Source organism: Aphelocoma coerulescens, chromosome 23 (genome assembly GCF_041296385.1).
Source record: "Aphelocoma coerulescens isolate FSJ_1873_10779 chromosome 23, UR_Acoe_1.0, whole genome shotgun sequence".
Classification (NCBI taxonomy): domain Eukaryota; kingdom Metazoa; phylum Chordata; class Aves; order Passeriformes; family Corvidae; genus Aphelocoma; species Aphelocoma coerulescens.
The window spans coordinates 5,118,118-5,139,203 of NC_091036.1; the positions used below are offsets into that span (position 1 = coordinate 5,118,118).

Below are 21,086 nucleotides of genomic sequence, written 5' to 3' on the forward strand. Positions count from 1 at the left end.
AGAGAACTGAGTTTCTTATTTAACTGTAGACCATCAGCTTGATGCCCTCTTGGGACATGAGTGCATCTCATCCACAGTTGGCAGGTGGAGGTTGCCATAAGAGCAAGCAGAACATTTCTCTTTGTTGCACTTGTTTTTCTTATACAGTCATTATCTATTTTCCAGCTATATTCATGCCTTGCTTGTGCTACCAGGACAGATATATTGGAAAGTTTTTCTACCAGAAATCCAGTTTGTAGTAACAGAAGTTTTGTAGCAGGGTCATGGCAGATTCTTCTGTTGAAGCAGAAGAGAGGCAATGTGAGTTTTCTCTTTGCTTTTGGGTCTTTTCTTTTGTTTTTCTATCTGCTCTTGTCTCCCTGAAGAAAATCTGAACTCCCATCCCAAGTAAACCTATTCCTTGTGACAACCCCGTTGTCCTTTGGCAGTGGGAGAGTTCATGCTGGCACCAAGCTGTGCCCTCTGAGCCCCTGGAGTAAGACGGGGTGAGATCAGTAAAACCTGCACGACACATCTTAGACTGCTTGCAGGCTCTGCTAGACATCGTAATACCATGATGTTTAGAGAATATTTGCCGTAATAAGATGCCAAAACTAATTTTCAAAAAGGGAACTGTTAGACTTTTGCAAAATCTGATGGTGCTCAAGGTCTGGGGTAGGTGTCAGGTTGTCAGACCAGTAATCCCCTGGGAAGTCTCTTCAAGTGCCTGATGCTACAGCAGGATTAATTTCATCTTTCTCTTCTAAGAGTCACTGAAGAATGACACAAATAACCTCTGGAGTTCTTGGGCCATTTGTGTTGTTTGGAGACCTCCTCTCAAATCGTTATTGGGAATTACTGCCCACTCACAAACTCTGGTTGCTGCTTTTTAATATCATCCTGAATTCATGCTGTGACTACATCACTTTTTCCAAATGCAGAATAAAAGTGTTTATTTTAATATTTCCACCATTTTTGTGTTATGAAAAAAGAATGGTTTTAATTTTCTGTTCCCCTTTTTGTGTGAGTTTTTCATTTGGAAATAGCAATGGATTAAAAAAATATATATACAGAGAAGATATTGCCAGGCTTTAGATTTTTGAGAAAGTCATGGCAGCCTGATGAAATACAGCATTGTGAGTCTACTCCCTTCTGCCCCACTGACATTCCGTGCGTAGCCAAACATTAACCAGAGCTCAGCTCAGAACTGCTGGGATTTTGCAGAGTTGATGTATCTGTTTCCCTGTCTCTCTCTGAGATGGAAAAACAGGATTCTCTGTAACAGTTACATCTCATTCTTGCCACATATTTATTGTCACAGATAATAATAATAAAACCAGACTGGTTTGGGTTGGAAGAGACCTTAAAGCCCATCCAATTCCACTCCCTGCCATGGGCATGGACATCTCCCACTATGCCCCATCCAACCTGGCCTTGGACATTTGCAGGGATGGGGCAGCCACAGCTGCTCTGGGCAACCTGTGCCCACCCCCACAAGCGAGAATTTCTTCCATATATCAAACTCAATTTCCCCTCTTCAGTGGGAAGCCATTCCCCCTTGTCCTGTTCCTGATGCAGAGTCTCTCTCCAGCTTTCCTAGAGGCCCCTGCAGATTCTGGAAGGTGCTGTGAGGTCTCCAAACAACCTTCTCTTCTTCAGCTGAACAGCCCCAGCTCTCCCAGGCTGTCTCCACAGGGAAGGTGCTCCAGTCCCTTTATTAAGTTCATGTCCCTCCTCTAGATTTGCTCCAGCACTTTCATGCTCCCCTTATGTTGGGGGCACCAAAACTGGATGCAGTATTCCAGGGCAGTCTGACCAGAGAGAAGAGGGAGAGGACCCCCTTCCTCAACCTGCTGGCCTTGCTCCTTTGGATGCAGCCCAGGGCACAGCTGGCTTTCTGGGCTGCATCTAAAGGACCATGGCCAGCAGGTGACAAAATATGACAGTTTTAAATTCTCTTAATTGAAGAAATACAAAATCAAATTCTTTATCATGGAAAACCATAGAAAATTAGATTCTCTTAATAGATGACATGGATACTGTTAACTGTAGGGCAGTGGGATAAATTCTAGTTATGTCTATCTCATTTCTCTCCACAGCTCAAGGACATGTCTGGATTGACAGCTTTGTCGTACAACTGTGCTGAGTGTTCCTGCATGGCAGTGAGCATCCTTAACTCCAATTAACAACATTGGGAATGGAGGGCTCTTGCAGCCTCTTGGAAGACAGTCTTGGCATGCTCAACTGTCCAAGGATCACTCTGCCCATTGGCAGTGCAGCTACTGCTGAGAGAGGAGACACAGGCAGCAAGAGAAGGGAAAGACCAGTTTATCCAGATGGTATGATCTTGTCAGGTCACAGAACTTCCCAATCTCAGAGCTCTCTATTTTTAAGCCTATAGGCATATTTGTCATGGTATAGAGGGAAAACCTGTTGGAGAGCAGATTTAATCTGTGTTCAAGGAGAGGTGAAAACAGTGCTGGAGGGAGAGGAGAACCCTCATCACTGAGTGCCCAGGAAAGCTGCTGTGAGCTGAAGAGCCACTGCAGCAGCTCTTGGCCACTCCTGCCATCCCGCCTCAGCTTTGGGTACCAGGTGATGCTGTTGGCATTTTGCTTCTTCCTTTATTCTAGCAAAGATGATATTTCTTCATGACACCATGGTGAGCCCCAGAATGATGAAATGTTCTGCAGGAATCCCTGTTCTTCCAGGCAGGTTTATCCCAGTGCTCCACAGACTTGTTTTAGGAGAATCTGCAGCAGGGCAAGGACTCTGCACCTTCTGGATGCCTCCCTGCTCTGCTCTCCCTTCCCACTCCTCTCTTTGCTTCCTGATTCTTAAAATTCCTGAGCACCTCTAGTTCTGGGACATACTGGAATTTGTGCACACAGCCCTTAAACTGTTTTCTTCTTGGTCAAAATTGTCCAGGGAGTGCCCAGGGAGTGCAGACACGGCATCTCCTCACAACATTTAATTGCTTCTTCAGTGAAAAGGGATGTTAGTGAGATTTGTGTTTGTTTGTATTTGGGACACTTACAGAACCTCATGGGGTAATTATTCCTAATTAGCAGCTTGGACACACGCTGCTCCTTCCTCCTACGATCTGCAATTAATAATACAGAGATAATTCAGATTTCTCCTTGCCAGTCTTGTGTTTATGTTTATAAGAGGAGGAAACAGTTTAGGAAAAAAAATTATCTAAATCAATCACCTGCTGAGCTCCACACAGGGATTACCTGAGGATTATCCTGTGCTTGTGGCAGCTGAGACATTCAGAACTTTGGGCCCCTCTGTGTCAGCCTGATTCCCTCTGTCATATTCCTCTAAGGCTGCTACAGGTCTTTTCCTTATTAGTCACGGACTGCTTCTTACCATGGCTTAATTCAATTTCTAGATCAGTTGCACAGTATGAAAAATCTTCAGAAGTAGTAACACTAGTGTTATTTTTAAATAGATTAATATTTTGAGGGCGAGAAAGGTCTGGAGTTCTTCCGCTTTTGCTTCTCTCAATGGCCCCTATTGAACTGAACTAATGTATTTATGCACTGAACATCCCAATAAATAGATCAATGTGAAGGATGGAGAAACACTTCAACTCCTACCCCAGGTGTCACAAGAATTTTCAGTCTCAGATGTGTTTGTTTACAGTGGAACATACTGGGGAGAACATCCCAAGCTTTCTTCCTCAGTGTTTGTTTTTATATGAAACCAGCAAGCTGCCCAGCATGAACACTTACAAAACAGGTGATTGTTAACAGAGGTTGTTTTTACTTCAAGTCCTGCCCGGGCACCAGTTTTTCTTTGATTTGAAGACCAGGATAAACACTCATATTGCAGTTGCAAAACGTGGACTCTTACCCTGGCCTCTACTAGATCTGGAGAAATTCAACGCCACTTTGTGGACTTCAGATAAATTCTACGGATTTTTGTTGTACAGATTTTTTTCATAGAGTCATAGAATCACAGAATATCTCAAGTTGGAAGCAACCCAGAGGGATCATCGAGTCCAGCTCCTGGTCCTGCCCAGACACCCCAACAATCCCACCCTGTGCCTGGGAGCATTGTCCAAATGCTCCTGGAGCTCTGGCAGCCTTGGGGCAGTGACCATTCCCTGGGGAGCCTGTTCAGTGCCCCACCTGCCTCTGGGGGGAAGAACTTTTCCTAATAATCAACCTAACATCCCCCTGTCAACAACTCCAGCCCTTCCCTTGGTCCTGTCCCTGGTCACACAGAGCAGAGATCAGAGCTGCCCCTCCCTTTTTCTGTTCTGATTTTTGTCATGCAGATTTTTGCAGAATTAGGAGTAGAATTATACTCTTTATTTCTTTTGAAGAATGATAAAAATTTGTAGCTCCCTAAAATACAGTTCACTTACACTTAAGACACAACAAAGGCAAACTCAACCCTTTTCCACTCAATATTATTTGTTTCCTGAAGAGACAGAACCAGACGTGACAGCGCTGCAACGCCAGTTGTTTGTGTGTGATAAGAGCCAGTCCCAAATTTGTTCTTGCAGTGATTTAACCTCTGAGACACCTCGTGGTGGAAACACTCACTGCCGGCAGCAGGGGCACGGCCAGAATCCATTTTAAAACAACGTGGAGTTTCCATCCTACAGTGCTTGGAAGTGGCTGAAGTCCCACAGCCATTACACCACTGATTCGGGGCCAGGATCAATCTGTGGCTCCTTTTTGTTTAAAAAATATAAAGCCATAGGGAATTTGTTGTTGTTGTTGTTGTTGCTCTCCTGCAAGGAAAGCCTGGGAGAATTGGGATTGCTCGGCTTGCAGAAAATAAGACTTTGGGAAGACCTAATTCTTTCCAGTACCTGAAGGAGCTGGCAAGAAAGACGGACAGAGACAATTTACAAGAGCCTGGAGTGACAGGACAAAGGGGAATGGATTCCCACTGCCAGAGGGCAGGGCTAGGTGGATATTGGGAAAGAATTTTTCCCTGTGAGGGTGGGCAGGCCCTGGCACAGGGTGCCCAGAGCAGCTGTGGCTGCCCCTGGATCCCTGGCAGTGCCCAAGGCCAGGCTGGGCAGGGCTTGGAGCCACCTGGGATAGGTGTCCCTGCCCGGGGTAGGGGCTGGAACAGGATGGGCTTTAAGGTCCCTTCCAACCCAAAACTATTCCATGATTCAATGAAGAATGAAACTGGCCTTTGACCTCCCCAGGGTATCAGAAATATTTATGAGATTGATGATGTTGTATCACAACACTGCCACAGTTCCAGGTCTGTGCAATTAACATGGGACTTTCCCTTGGGTTTCTCACGCGGTTTGTTTTTTTGTATTTTTCAGACCTGAAACTGAATGTGAAACATCCTTGGGAGCTTGAGGGGGGGATGGACTGACACACTGGGGAAGGGAAGGTATAAAAAAGTCGTGCTGGAGTGTCTCCCGCGCAGCACTGCTGAAACCAGGGACACTAAAGAGATGGAATGTGCTTTTGGCCTGTTTTCTGTAATGGAACATGGAGTGTCGGGACTGTAACCACTATGGACTCGGGTACAGCTGCTTTATTTTTCACCTCAGACCGCACCGGGTACATGTTGGGAAATTTCCGTCGATTTTGTTCGCATCAAGCCGTGTCCTGCATTCCCAGGGAGTATGGAAACCGCGGATCGCTGTTCCCAGGGTTTTTTTTTGGTGATTCCCTGCCCAATTTTTCACACAAAAGAGTGAACGTGACCCTCCATGTTGGCGCCGGGGCTCCGCTACCACCCTTGAATGCATAAATCGGACATTTTTTATGTCAGATTGGGTTTCAAAGCAGAAGCGAAGGCTCCGGCCGCGCCGAAGCAGCGAACTGTAATTGAAATTACGTTTATTTGACATTTTTCCAGCCGCAGCCGGGGCTGAGGGTGCCCTGAGGCGCCGCGCAGACAGGCCGGGGCCGCGCCTCCGCCTGATTGACAGCCGACCCAGCCAATCACGACGCGCGCTCCCGCCGTGACTTCGCCTCCCGCCGCTCAAGCTGCCCAATCAGCACGCGGGGGGTTAACGGACCGTCCCGTGCCAACGTCGGCGGTCAAACGCGCCAATGGACAGAGGGCAGGCTCGTTACCAATGAGATCAAAGAGCTTGCGGACTTGCGGCATCCTATTGGTGATTTCGCTTGTCAGTAACCTCCGCCGGTGCCGGTGGTTGGCTGGTGGCTCGGAGGGGGCTTCCGGGGGCGGGGACACTATATTAAGGGCGGACAAAGGCGGCGGCGAGGCCGTCTAGCTCGCCGCCATTTTGCGCAGCGGGCGCTGAGCTGCAATAGTCGCCGCGGCCGGAGCTCTCTCCTCCTCTCTCCGCTCCACCATGTCGCGGGATCGCTTCCGTAGCCGTGGCGGCGGTGGCGGCGGCTTTCACCGGCGTGGCGGCGGCGGCGGCCGCGGCGGCCCCAACCACGATTTCCGCTCGCCGCCGCCCGGCATGGGCATGGGACAGAACCGCGGCCCGATGGCGGGCGGCCCGCAAGGCCCAGGCGGTCCGCCGGGAGGAGGCCCGAAGCCCGAACCGCCGAAGCCGCCTACGTCCACCCCTGCTCCGCCTTCTTCATCCTCTTCAGCGTCCGCCACCACGGCGGGACCCACCGGCAGCCAGGCGGGAGCGCCTCCATCCTCTGCGCTTCCCGCGGGGCAGCAGCCACAGCAGCAGCCGCCGGTTTCGGCTCCCTCCTCGTCTCCCTCCGGCCCACAGCCGCAATCGAAGCCCAGCCCCAGCCCCACACCGGCCGGCGGCCCTAAGAAAGGACAAGGACAGTCTCCCGGCGGCGGCCCCAAGGGGCCGGGTGGCCCGCAGCAGGGGCCGCACAAGGGCGGGCCGGGGCACCGCGGCGGGCCGGGCGGGGAGCCGCGGGGCCGTGGGCAGCAGCACCAGGGCCAGCAGAGCCTCGGGGCACTGCAGGGCTCGGGAGAAAGGAGCGAGAAGCTGTCGGACGAGGTGAGTCACGGCGCTCCCCCCCCCCCCCCCCAACATCCCTCAGGCACAAGATGGCGGCGGCTCCGCGCGCCCGCGCCGCCATCTTGAGGGGAGGAGCGGGGGAGAGGCGGCGGCGCCTCAGCGGGACCCGAGCGGTCCCTGGTGTCGGGGCGGTCCCGGCGCTGCGGTTTGGGTCCCGTCGCGTTGCCCGGGGCTGCGGTTTGGGTTCCCTCGAGGTGCCCCTCGCGGTGGCACGGTAGTATGATTTGGATCTCCTCGCGGTGTCCCTGGCGGTCCCGGGGCTGCGGTTTGGGTTTCTCGGTGCTCCTCAGGGCTCCTCGCAGCTTGGTGTGCAGCACCCAGTGATGGCTCGAACTGGTGTGATTCTTTGTAGGGTTTTAAAGCGAACCTCTCTCTCCTGAGGCGACCCGGGGAGAAGACGTACACACAGCGCTGCCGGTTGTTTGTTGGGAATTTGCCTGCTGATATCACAGACGAAGACTTTAAAAGACTGTTTGCCAAATATGGGGAGCCAGGAGAGGTTTTTATTAACAAGGGGAAAGGCTTTGGATTCATTAAACTGGTAGGCATTCATGTTGTGTGTTCTTCCGTTTCGTTTTCGCGGTGTGGTCATGTACAACTTAGTTTTCTAAAACTGGGTTTTGAACTTTTCCCCAGGAATCTAGAGCTCTTGCAGAAATCGCAAAGGCAGAGTTGGACGATACCCCCATGAGGGGCCGGCAGCTCCGCGTTCGCTTTGCCACTCACGCCGCTGCCCTGTCGGTGCGGAACCTCTCCCCCTATGTATCCAACGAGTTGCTCGAGGAAGCTTTTTCCCAGTTTGGTCCGGTGGAAAGAGCTGTTGTGATTGTAGATGATCGAGGTAGATCAACAGGAAAAGGCATTGTTGAGTTTGCATCAAAGCCAGCTGCAAGGAAAGCGTTTGAACGGTGTACTGAGGGGGTGTTTTTGTTGACAACGTAAGTACTTTGCCAGGATTTTTTAATTTTAAGCTGAATAAAGACTGTAGGATTCTAGTTTCTCAGAATAAAGGCTTTTAGACGAGTAAAATGAGTATTTTCTTTTCAGCACTCCCAGGCCAGTTATTGTGGAGCCATTGGAACAACTGGATGATGAAGATGGTCTTCCAGAAAAGCTTGCTCAGAAGAATCCGATGTATCAAAAGTAGGCCACTTTATTTTGCTATAAAGAGGGTATCAGTGATGTTTTAAGTAGTACTGTCCCTGGCACTGAGGAATACGGAAAATTTTTCAGTAACAGGATTTAGATTTTCGATTGTATTTCCAGTTCTTGGGGGTTTTGTTTGTTCGTAGTTGAAAGTAACATAATGATTTGCTTAGTGTATTTACTGAGTGTTACACAAGCAGTGTTGTACATTGTATTACAAAGAAATAACATCTTGACAGATGGTTTTGGTGTATGTAGAAACTTGAAAAATCAGACTTAAACTTTCATGCTATTGTTGCGAGCTGTCATCTCCCTTAAGGCATGTCTCGGGTTGATGATCCCATTGGGAATTTGGAAATTTACATTCGTGGTTTGAAATGAGGAAATAAAGTAAAATTTTAACTCGTTCCATGATTAGTATGAACTTGTTGCGTGTGGATTTGCCTTATGAGCTGACTACTGGCATAAAGGAGCAAAGACTGTAGAGTAGTATTAGGGTAAAGAGAAATCTTTTCTGAAACAGCAGGTTTGTGTTAGAATCTGTATATTAAATCTGTTTGTTGTAGGAATTTTATATTTTCCCAGATCACAAAAGGGAGTGCAGGAAGGGAGATCCAGTCAGTCTTGTTTGGCCTAGAAAGTGTTCAAAATTCTTGCTTTGATCAAAAATTGTAAGTAGTTTAGAGGCAGCTTGGAGAGGAGTGTGGATTAATGCAGCGTTTCAAAATGTTAAAATACTTTATATGGGTAATGTAAGGAAAGCTTTTGAACTTGGTAGTTTTGTTCCATTAATGACTGAATTTTAAGTTCCAGTTTCTTTATATGACAAAACAAACTGTTGGCGCTCGGGCATTTTGAGAACTGTTTGTGTGAAGGTGAAGGCTGTTACTTGCCTTTGACACAGAGTGCTTTGGCACTGGGAAAACCCACCTCGGTTGTGCCTGCTCAGGCAAAGGCCTGTCTTGTTTAAGGATATTTTGCACCTGGAGTTGTCAGCAGTGAGGTGTCTAAAAAGAGTTAAGAATGAGGTAAACAAGCAGTAGCACTCTGAAGATTTGCTTGGATGAGATAGTGCAGGAGTCTCCATATATGCCATGATAATTATTTGTATCTAGTGCTGTTGTCTCAGTGTGTAAGATGTAGCACTTCCATCACAGCTAGTTCCCTATCCCATGGTTGTCAGGTATTTTCAGGGTGCTCTTGATGTTCCCTGATAATTCAGTTATTTTGCTTGTGATCTTGTATTGACCTTGAGCTTCCAGGATTGCCCACTCTGAGCATCTTCCTTTCTGCAGGGAAAGAGAGACTCCTCCCCGTTTTGCTCAGCCTGGCAGTTTTGAATTTGAATATTCCCAGAGATGGAAATCTTTAGATGAAATGGAAAAGCAGCAGAGAGAGCAGGTGGCAAAAAACATGAAAGATGCCAAGGACAAACTTGAAAGTGAGATGGAAGATGCTTATCATGAGCATCAGGCAAACCTCCTGCGTCAAGGTAATTAGTTCTGAATTCTTACTATTTTTTGGCTTTAAATGCTAACTTAAATATATGGCTGTTTAATGATTTAGTGAGTAAGTTTATACTTCTGACTATGAACTTCAGAATTTCAGAGTTAAAGAGGAACTGGTAGTTTTTTGATACTTATATCAGTGGGTATTGGTAAGAACGGTGATGACACTGGAAGGTACTTCTCTGCCACAGTGCAGCTGAGGCGTATCTAATTCAGATATAATTAAAATGTGACATTTTGTGAAAAAGCTGCTCACAGGCTTCATTCCTGCAGACCTTATGAGGCGCCAGGAGGAGCTGAGGCGTATGGAAGAACTCCATAATCAGGAAATGCAGAAACGCAAGGAAATTCAGCTGAGGTTAGTTTGGCTTTCATGGGATTTTATTCAAAGTTACATTTATGCTTTTTTTTTTTTTTCCCAATTACTTACATATGAAAGTTTTTATTTTTCAAGAAACACCATTGCTGCTTCAGTTTGTGTTTGCGAAATTGAACTGCTATGTAAGTTTCTCCTCAAATGTTTGAGCATCATAGAGTATGGGTTTTTTTGCTTATGTGTAATGGTTTAGTGCCTTTATATTGCTGGAGCAAGGGATGGTGATATGTGTTCAATGTGCTCCACTCCCGTGGTTTAACAGTCTGCTTTGGGGTGACCAGGCAGGAGGAGGAGCGTCGCCGGCGGGAGGAGGAGATGATGATCCGCCAGCGGGAGATGGAAGAGCAGATGAGAAGACAGAGGGAAGAGAATTATAGTAGAATGGGTTACATGGATCCAGTAAGTGACATCATGGTGGGTTTGGGATGCATTACCACGTTCAGGAGTTGTGTTGATGTATTTTCAAGGTCGCTGTGTTTTGCTTCCTTCGGGTTGGCGACTGCACTGTGTTTGTGTGGGGGCAGTGGCAGTAGTTGGCTGTACATGTGCTTTGTGTCCTGAAAAGTCTGGATTTTGGTGGTCGATTATCCAAGGGTAAAAGGTGTTTTTTCTATGCAGAGAGAGCGAGACATGAGAATGGGTGGTGCTGCCACAATGAACATGGGAGGTAAAGAATCTTTTAAGTAATTACTTCATTTGGCTAACCTAGAAATTGTCAGAATATGATTATGTATTTCTCTCTCTTAGATCCTTATGCTTCAGCAGCCCAGAAATTCCCACCTCTGGGAGGTGGTGGCGGCATAGGTTATGAAGCTAATCCAGGAGTTGGCCAAGCAGCCATGAGTGGTTCTATGATGGGAAGTGACATGGTAACGTATCCTGTGGTGGCTTTAGCTTAGCACAAGGGAATTGTTGTGGTTGGGAATGAGTTCTCCAGTGTTCGGATGGTTGTGGAAATGTCACTGTTAACTGCTGACTCTCTTAGCAGGTGTTTAACAGAGGACAGCGTGGCAGTGTGTAGCACTAGAGTAGTTGATAACCTTTATGGTAGCTTACACACTCAGAAAATTGTTTGTAAGTGAATTCAAATGTGCTCTTCAGCATATTTGCAATTAACTGACTTCATTGGACTTTGGAAATTCTGCGTCACTGTTAGGCTTGGAAGGATTTTTTACGAATTCTAGAGAATCTGACAAATTTCATCAAAATACTTAATGCGGTAGCTTTTCAGTAATTTGATGTTCTGTATTGATGGACAAGAGAGATTTTTTTTTGTTCTCCTTCCCAGTGTGTAACACTGTTTTGGCCCTTCCAAGCCTAGGTAGGCTGGATGCATGTTGGTCTGGGTGTGCTGTTCAGTCCAAAATCTGCGCTCAGGTCTGTTCCAGCAGCAGATTACCTTAAGTAATCAATGGTAAACAGCATATCCCTTAGTCTGTGCTGATGTTGCTGTAGAAGAGCAGAAATGCTGGTTTTTAGCTTCAGGCATGTTCCAGCTATCCTGGACTGTAGCCGTTTGTGGTTCCTGTCCCCCAAAGAAATGATAGCCTGATCTGTTTTCCCGTGTTGGGCATGTCACAAAGGTAGAGCCTGTTAAAGCTACAGCGTATCTCCTGTTCCGAGGTATGTTTCCAAACTGTACTATTTTTGGCACACTACATGTGTGACTGGGCTTGGAGCCTGCTTGGTGTTCCTACACTGAAGCACCATGGATATAGATTACAGAAGTGCTTAATGGGCAGGATGGGAATCTGTTGGCTTAAGTGGCGATACCAGTGTGCTTTCACCCTCCTGAAAGGGTGTACACTTGTAGCACAAGCTGAACTAAATGATTTTTGGGCGGGTTTAGGCCTCTGGCTTAATGTGCTGAGCTACCATAGTAGCTTGTCAGATATCTTCTGTTTTATCTTTTTGGGGAACCATATCTTTGGAATGGTAACTTCAGAGAGCATCATGGATTCAGTAGACAGTGCTGTTGGCCTTAAGGTATCTCAATAATCTACTGATATCTAAGCAGTTCCTGAGCTTCCTGTGAGCAGTTAGGCAGTGTGTGGTGCATACTGTGTACATATTTCTCCTGGAAACCATGGTACAGGTGCATGTTGAACTTGTGTAGTACCTGAAATGTGATCTGGTCAAAAGGTGTGACAGTGAGGTGGATTAACTGCCTAGAGTTTCTTAGGCTGGAGATCTCTGCCACACAATGCTGTCACAGTTCCTGGGCTGATACCTTTAAACAGAACTGGAGATGAGCTGAAGCTGCCATGAATTATGCAGAAATAACCTAAACAATATTTGTGAAACTCCTTTCTTGGGTGCTGACTTTCAGAAGTCAGGAGCTCTGAAGTGTGCATTTTCAGTTGCAGATACTTTTTGTTACAAACCACCTACCATTGTTCTGTGACTCGGTAGTGGGAACCTTGGTTGAAATGAAAATTTAAAGCTCTCTTTGACCTCATCATGTCTTTAAGTTCTGTAGGTTGAATGCTGATCACACCTAGTAATACAGTAACTGAATGAAGTACATGCAACTAGAGGTACAAGTAAATAGACCCGAAGTCTCTGCTTTATTGCAGAGTAACTTAGCTGTTACACCTTGGTGTGAAACCTTTCAATGCTGTTAAGCTGTGCATTTTCCAAGAGCTTGTGGTGAAGGTGGGGTGGGAAGGGAGATACTGCCTGGATGCACACAACCCTCTGTGCATTGCTCTAACTGGAAACACTGAGTGCTTGGAACACGTTTTGCATCTGATGCAGCACCAGCAGCTCCGGAGTACGTGGGGTTTGAACAAGTGCCAGTCTTTGCTCGAGCAGTTGCGTTGGTTAGGTAAAGCACTGGTCAGTAGCTTTTTTCACATTTTTTTTTTTCTTCTTGCAATGCAGTAGTGCTCACAATGAGTATTGGTACTGCCAAAGGCCTCTGCAGTTTAGTCAGCAGACCGTAGTCTTAACCCCATCTTGAAAAGCACATGGTCTCTAGACAGCACATGCCAGTCCTGGTGAGTAGGCATTCTGTTACATTTGATGAATGTCAGCTCCTGCTTCAGCCAACCGGAGCTGCGTTCTCTCATTAGGCTTATTTGGAAATGACAGTGATGTAATCTGAGCTTTTACTGCACTAAAGGTGAGAAGTTTGCAAGCTATTTGCATTAACTTGGTTGAAAATTTTGCTAGAGCTCATTTGGAAAAGTTGTTAATTCACATCTGCACTAATGCTTACATTTCTAGCACTGCAGGGAGGATCTGTTCTTTGTAACAGATGTATGAGAATGCATCAAGTGGGAACATACCTCAAGGCATGTATTACAATAAACTAATTTTTAAATTACCCTTTTTTCCTTTCTATGTTCCCGGTACCTGTGGATCGGCTCAATGGTGATTGTATCGACGAACCTTGACTACGGAACCTTCTAAAAATATATACTTAACACACATGGACATCAACTACTTATAATGAACTGTTAATTCTGTTCCAATAGCGTCCTGAACGCTTTGGGCAGGGAGGTGCGGGGCCCGTGGGTGGCCAGGGTCCTAGAGGAATGGGGCCTGGAACACCAGCAGGATATGGTAGAGGGAGAGAAGAATATGAAGCCCCAAACAAAAAGCCCCGATTTTAGATGTGACCTGTAGTTTCATTCCAGTTTGTTTTTGTCTGTCTTGTTTAGACACCGACTTCTTAATTCTTGCATTTTAGTAAGAAAGCTACGTTTTTATGGATGTTAGAAACTTACTGACCTAATATTTGTAAGTGGTCTGTTTGGGCGAGTACAATTTAATTATGTAATGCAGTGTTTCAAAATCAAATTTAGCTGTTTTTTTGATGTATAACGTCCCTAACTTGATGGCAGTGTACCTTGTGCCACTGAATTCCCAAAGTGTACCAACCTTTTTTTTACTGTGCTTCAAATAAATAGAAAACTAAATGTAGTAACTCTTCTTGCCAGTCGTGGTTAAACAAAGGAGGCCAAATACCACACCTGCCACTGTAACCCGAGAGCCTCGAGCTGAGGTCGGACTAGACCAGGGTGTGGAACTGCAGTGAAGAGTGAGATCTCTTCCCATAGTGCCTCTCTAGCCAAAGATTGGGTTATATTGTAGCTGAACTTTGCAGTAGGTGCAGATTTTTTGAGCAGTAATTGTGCTGCAATAAGGAAGCAAATGGAAATCTTACAAGTGCTGTAAGATACATTATTTAAAGCTTCACTGCAAGCAGTGCAGTAATGAATTCCATATTTTAGCTATGGGTGGTGGGATGGTAGCACTTACCACCCTGGCAGTTACTGCTTGGAATCTTTCAAAGACTTTAAGCAGAAGACTAGCAATGGTTATTTTAAAATAAATTCATAGAATGCCTTGTATTGGCTGACTTCCTAACTAAAGGATTGTTAATGTGATATTTATATGCTCTTAAGCTGTCTTGAGATTACAGGATCTGGCCTTGCTCCATATTGTACACCTGCCTGAAATTGCTTGGCAAAAAGACCAGAAGTGTTACTCGAGTGATTAAGGTTAACTTGCTTATGTCCTCATGCTAACAGTGGACTAATTTGCCTAGTTCAGAATACAATCATTTGTATTATGGGGACTGCAGGAACTATTCTTAAATCGTGTAGCTGGTGGGCAAATCCTAAAATCCTGTATGTAAAATACAGCAATCAGCTTGCTTGCATGATGGTTATCGCTCTTTTATTATTGATGTTTGGAGATAATGCTTCAAAAGTAGTATCTGAATCTGGAGTTTTAAGAGTTAATACTACACAGTGCAAATAAACTCCCTTTAAGGTTCTTTTTGTAGAAGATCTGATGAATTCGTTAGTTTGCTGTTCATTTTATTAAGCCCCAGAAGAATTTCAAAGCATTCTGGACTCATTGGTAAGGTAGTTGCTTTGCTTATTATTACAATATACCAGGTAAGCTGGGAACGTGACTTCCCAGTGTCAAATACCTCGGTGTTAATGCAGGATACATCAACCTGCTTGGCACAAAGTAGGTAAACTTAGCTTGGCTGTACCTTCACATGATCCCCAACCATTGGAGTTCTGTGAATAGCTTTAATCTTCCCAATATCTTTCCATTCCTTGTGCTAATCATTGGCTAATTCTAAATTTTCTGCTAAATTTTCCCTGTGGTTAAAACTTAAGTGTCAGATTGCAGGGTTTTAGGGTACAGATGTCTGATCCCTCTTGAAGTACTGTTACCCCTTAAATGACAGAATAGCAAGTTGGGAAATGCTGATACAGATAACACTGACTTGGAATGTGAAGCTCACTAAAGAGCGATTCAGCTTGTTCGGTGAATGCTTTTTGTTTACCCAGAAAAGTTTGGGGGTTGATAACATGCTACAGCAATGAATTGCTCTTGAGGAAATTCCAAATTGGCAGTTCATAAACTGCAGACCAAGCATTTGGAAGTTACTTGTATTGGATAGTTTACAAATGAGCAGTATCGATGCAATTTGCATTATTGAAGCGGATTTAAACAATATCTTTTCCGGAGGGTGTTCATGGGACACCCACAAAAGGTGAAGGTGTCCGAGGTGGGGAATTCTGAACGTGAACATTAAATTAATTTTTTCAGTTTATTTTTCAGATTACATGTCATTCTTTATTAAAAGAGATGCTGGTGCATATCCTAAAGTATGTTCTTTTGTAGTTCTGTAACTTGGAAGAGTGAAGGATGCTGCTGTCTTTGTACCTTACAGAGCTTGTCTTTGGGTACCCCTGTTTTGTACGTAAGCTACTGTTGCGAGGTATTAAAATAGCTGAGCTGCAAAACGATGATTAGTAAATACATTGAAAGATTTGGCGGTTTTCAAAACATCTGCAAGTTTGGTTAAATCTGGCTTTGTTGTAGCTGCATAAGCAGAATTTCTAAAACAAGTTCTGCTTTGAGTTGCATGTACTAAACAGGCATATGATGACCTAGCCATCTTGTTTTCAAGACCTTTTAAAGATGGTGTCTTAAAAGCTGGCAAACATGTCAACTTTAAAATCTGATAAAAGTTACTAAATGTGGGAGGCGAGAAAGTGACGTTCCTTTGATCTGTTCCTATGAGGTTTTGGACTTTTTTCATAAACTCAGATTTATATAATTGAATCTTTTAAAATCTTTCAGAAAAGTTCTTTGCTGGTCAGACCTGTTTTTGGATGGTCTGGATCACATAACATTTTTGTACTGGACTTGGAGGACATTGGCTGTTGCAATTTAGCTTGTTTTATCAAAATTGAGTCCATTTTGACACTTGGAGCTCTAAAAACTGCAGCAAGTAGAAACTGGTATCGTTACACATATGTCTTCACACTTTCTCAGAAATGAATACAGAATAATCTTACCTTCTGGTGTAGATACATTACACTAATCATTTATACAGCTGATGAGAAACTGAAAATGCTTTTGAGATTTTGTGGTATTTTTGTGGTAGACAAATTCTTGGCTTCTCCTTGGCAACCATTTACTGTGGCAGCAAGTTCTTGCTGGAGTTTGAGACTGCAATTTACACTTTAAACTAGTGGCCTGCTACATAACTGCACTTAGCCAGCATTTCTGCAGTTCATAACTGTGAGGAACGTAGTACCACAAATGGCAATGGACATTAGGACCCGGATGTAGTATTCCTGCTTGCTCCAAGATTCTCATTGCCGACTGCGTACAGGTAGGTAACAAGCAATATAATATAACTTGGTGACTTTCTATGTAATCTGATACTGTGGGTATTCTGACATCACACTTCTGACTGTGGAATTACAGTGCAGCACTCCATACCTGTATGCTGAGCTTGCATCAAAGCTGTGTGGTTTTCGGTTTTAAGCTTTTGTCTCATTCAGAGACAACAAGTAACTTACTGTGGTTCTTAGATGAGGATTTCCAGACCCGATTCCTCTGTACATACGACTTGGCTTGGGTGGATTTTTCTTAGTTCCGATGTAACAAAGATATTCCTAAATGAGCACTGTGGGGAAAAGGGAATGTGATCTTAAACTCACTTGACTAGTTGACAAGGTGCTCTCAAGTGCCTAGAAAAGAACACGTTTTAACTTTCTGTAGTGATGAAGTGGCCCATCTGCAGCTCATCCCTGTGTAGAGTCTTGGCTCGGTGGGAATATGTTAGTAACCACTGCTCTTGCCTTGTGTGTGCTGTGTAAGAGACACCTCAAACTACTGGTACAAGCAGCTCTGAGACTGATCCAGGATACTTTTGAGGACGTAAATGAGTGCTTGATTGAATATCCCTGTGAGTTTCATAAAGCTTATTGGACATTGCAGTAGTCTTTATTTTAACCTTTGATTGACAAGCCTGATACATTCCTCTGCTTTAATTGACAGTGATGAGATTCTGTACTTCTGCCTTGCATAGTCATCTTGGTAGTGTAATGTACAATTTCATTTTTCATCAGTCTTGGGATGTAATTCTAAACTCTTCATTACTAGAACTCCTGACTATAGTGTTCCAGGATTAACATGCTTATGTTGCCAGACATCCAGACGTGCTGATCTCCAGCTCTTCTGCATTAGCTCTTGAACCTGAGTTTCAAGTTCCCTTGTTCCAGCAAATGATCTGGCTCTTGTCTGATACTCAGTTTATTTCACAGGTGTTGTAATGTGTTTTCCCTTGTTCTGCAAAGTTCTGCTTTGCATACTCGTTTCTGGTGTTATTGTCACTTCTGGACCCTTCTTTGTTACCTTCCAGGCAGGACTCTCGCTGGTGACCAGGGATCTGCTGGACAACCTTGCCCTCTGCTGTACCCACCGTTCCATGTTCCATTGAACCCTTGAAGTAGCAGCTGCACCATAAGATAGTGTCAACAAGTCTTTGGTTACACCACAGCGAGTGTAGCCCATGCCAGCTGGTCACAGAGTGACACCTTGTCACAAAGTCAGTTTGGCTTTTGATGATGGTTTACCTTACCTGTGACTTGAATCCATTTTGTGATGGCTCATCCTTACCTGGGACTGGGATCCAGTAGCAAACCTGCTGGCAGCCAGTGTGCTGTCAGGTAGCAAAACTGAATTAGTGATCTTAAACCATTGCTCAAGATCTGACTTAAGTTTTTCCAGTGTGTTCTGGATACTTGACTTGCAGGAATGTCATAAAGCGGTTATTGGCACATCTGCCTCATTCTACGTACTTGAACTAAGCAGGTTTTTGACACTCTTGGAGCAAGCAATTTGTGACTGAACCATGGGGCTCAGACCAGCTCTGGCTGCAGTAATGAAACTTGGTGCGGTAGCAAACTTAGTCATGTCTGCTCTTAGTCAGTCTGTAATAAGTGGGTACAAGAAATGACATTCAAGTGCTTGCATTGTGTTTCATCTTGGTTTTATCTGTGTGTGAAATACACTTTTTCTCAAAAGCTTACCTGAAGCTCAGAAGTGTGGTGTCAGAATACATCTGCGTACTGCTAGGCCCTCCGAGCAGAGCCTGGTGCTGGCAGGAGAGCACAGCACAGCGTGGATGGGGCTTTATTGTAACATTAAGCATACAAAGTGTTGATTTGCTTGCAGTTCTCCCCATAGCTAAACACTGAGGCCTGTGAGTAGTTCTAGGACTGGAGCAGTAATGGGGTTGCATGTCTCTGTTAATCATTGCCAGCTGCAGTGACATGATCAGGAAGGCCAGTGTTCTGTTCCATTCTATTCAATGAGGCTGAGCATGTTGGGAAGGATGCATCCAAGTATGCTGCTCTGGGGAATCACTTGGCTTCTTCCACTACCAGCAAGTTTTGGAATCAGCTAATTAGCTTCAGATTTTTTTCACTCCATACCAGCTAGTGGGGCTGTTAAATAGCTGCTGCCTGGAAAAGGAAAAAAGGGAGGATTGGCCTTCTCCCACCTGTGTCATTGCTGCTAGGTAATGATTGACATGTTAGGACTTGGCTGTGCAATCCCGCAGTGGTCTGTGAACACCCCATCTCTATAAATGTTGCTTCTGAACACCAGTACTGAAGAGCTAACTGGGGAGGGCTGGGGAGGAGTGTGGCTAGCAGGGAATATGCAGTTTTCAAAGGATGCACAAAGATATAGTATCCCTTATGCATGGTGTTTGTTGCTATGGCAGAGAAAACGTGCATAACTCTCCTGCTCCCGAGGGCCGTGAGGAAACCCAGGTGGTGGGTTGGAGACTAAAGCCTGAAGCTGTCCCTGCCTGGTCAGATCATACTGTGCCCATGGTGGGATCTGCCTCCCAACTGGAGCTGTGCAGAGCCTTGCACCACATCCCCAGCTCCCACCATTGCGGGCTGCCCTCAACTATAGTAAAGGGGGGTCTTGAGGAGGGAAGAACCTTGCTGAGGGTAAAAGCAGTGACAGTGCCAACCTCTAGTGTCTGCCTTTGGCTTCTGAAGCACTTGTAGGACTATAGAAAACGAGGGCTCCAGGAGGCCAGGGCCACTGCACTCCCCCAGGAAGGGGAAGAGAGGGGCCATTGCTACAGGAGACAAATAGGGTCATAGAGTTAAAGTAGCTGACAAAATTAATGCCTTCACATAAGGGATAGTATACCTCTGGCTGCAATCAAACCTCACTGTGCTCAGACCGGGGTTATGGTTTGTGCTCAGGGTGCAGTTCTTCAGGCAGCTGCCTGTATATTTCTTCAGCTCTTGATGAGTATTTAGGCTAGCCTATTTCTGCCCCTTATTCTTCCACGTAATAGTTTGGAATAATTGATAAGTTCCCCCTTGTAACTAATCAGTCCATGTATGTTAAAACCTTATTTTTAAGTTAGTTTTGAAATGGTCACAATTTGCTGTGTATGACTCTAATAACTTCAGTTGTTATCCTTTAGGTGAAGATGAAAGCTGAGTGACACCAGAGTGCTCATCCATGGGAAGTGAGTATTGCTTTTTTGTCCTGGATGGATGAAATCATAAAGGTTTCTGGGCACTTGGTGTTCAGTCACTCAGTACCTTTGAATTGGGGAACACTGAGAAGTTGGGATGAGTGAATGCATTAAATGTGTAGGGTAGAGCATGGTCCCTACTGTCATGCTGTGGGCTTGAGCACCGTGACTCCATCTGGGCTTAATACCTTGACAGCAGCGGCTAAAAATACCTTTTTAAACGTGGGTTTGTACAAAAGATTTCACAATCACTGTGGGTTTAGTAACTTGGGAATGTTTTTCCAGTTGAGGAGTCGAACATGAGCACATCCAGCACGGTGCCCAGTGGTGTGTGGAAGGGACCAAGGGAACAGGTGGACAAGTAAGTAGTTGGTGTCTGTGAGGGCTTGGTAGCCCATCACCCTGTGTTGGGTTATGTAATTCCTGCCTGAAATGTGTGATTAATATCAATTTTATATAAAGTTTCCGAATCTTGCTTTTGTAGAGCCAAAATGTAACCGTTGTCCGAGGCTTTTCAGCCCTGCAGCAGCAAATAAATTCTGTCCTTTGTGTGCTGCAGGTGGTCAAACAAGAAATGACCAGTCCTGCACTCAGGCTGCAGTTGGTGATTGTCAGCGTGGAAAAAGGAGAATAGAGCAGCTGCTTCTCAGATGTTAATTCAACTAAACCTTGTTAAAAAGCTGTTCTGCTGAAATACTTTAACACTGAATTTAAAAAATAACCTAGTGTATAAATCGGCATGTACAGAAGCACAGCAAATAGCAGTTCAGGGAAATAAACCAACTTGCAGAGCTGGAATTAATGACATTTTCCCTCTAATTTGCCACTAAACTACAAAGGGAAACTTCAAATATTTAAAATCTTGTTTGAGGAGCAACATGCTGAGTACCGTAATTCAGGAGTCACAGGTAAGTAACAGTAGACCTGTAAGGTGTGAAGCCAGTGGGATTCAGTTGGTGAATTCCTATTGAATCCTGTGTGGTTTGTCACTGCTGCTCCTTGCTCTGGGGTAGGAAAACACTCAAAGCCATTTCTGATCTTAGAAGTATATGAATTATGTTCATTTAATCTCAAATCTGATATGAGTACTTGAGAATATTTGGCAGGCAACATGGCCTGTGGTTCTGAATGGTGATTCCATGTCGTGTAGTTCCTGCTGTTTTCTGTCTTTCTTTTGCAGTCTTTCTAATTATGTGCTTTGCACTTGCAGAAAAAGAAGTCTGAGTGCAATGAAGAGGAACCAGGAACATACAGCTCTTAAAAATAAAATATTTAAATATTTTTATA

General features: G+C 45.0%; 1 protein-coding gene across 2 annotated transcripts; it reads left to right on the forward strand.

Moving 5' to 3' along the window:
- The first annotated feature begins 6,188 nt into the window (after positions 1 to 6,188).
- SFPQ (splicing factor proline and glutamine rich) lies at positions 6,189 to 20,160 on the forward strand. 2 transcript variants are annotated; one of them, XR_011146546.1, is made up of 12 exons: positions 6,189 to 6,913; positions 7,287 to 7,475; positions 7,571 to 7,872; positions 7,982 to 8,077; positions 9,376 to 9,572; positions 9,862 to 9,946; positions 10,246 to 10,363; positions 10,583 to 10,631; positions 10,712 to 10,833; positions 13,444 to 16,616; positions 19,746 to 19,790; positions 20,085 to 20,160. XR_011146546.1 is itself a non-coding variant. In XM_068994418.1 (11 exons), exons 1-10 carry the CDS (start codon positions 6,290 to 6,292, stop codon positions 19,764 to 19,766), a joined length of 1,803 nt encoding a protein of 600 aa, XP_068850519.1. In that variant the 5' UTR covers positions 6,189 to 6,289; the 3' UTR covers positions 19,767 to 19,790; positions 20,085 to 20,160. The 2 variants fall into 2 exon arrangements, 1 of the variants encoding a protein (XP_068850519.1); XM_068994418.1 differs by lacking the exon at positions 13,444 to 16,616.
- The last annotated feature ends 926 nt before the right edge of the window (positions 20,161 to 21,086 follow it).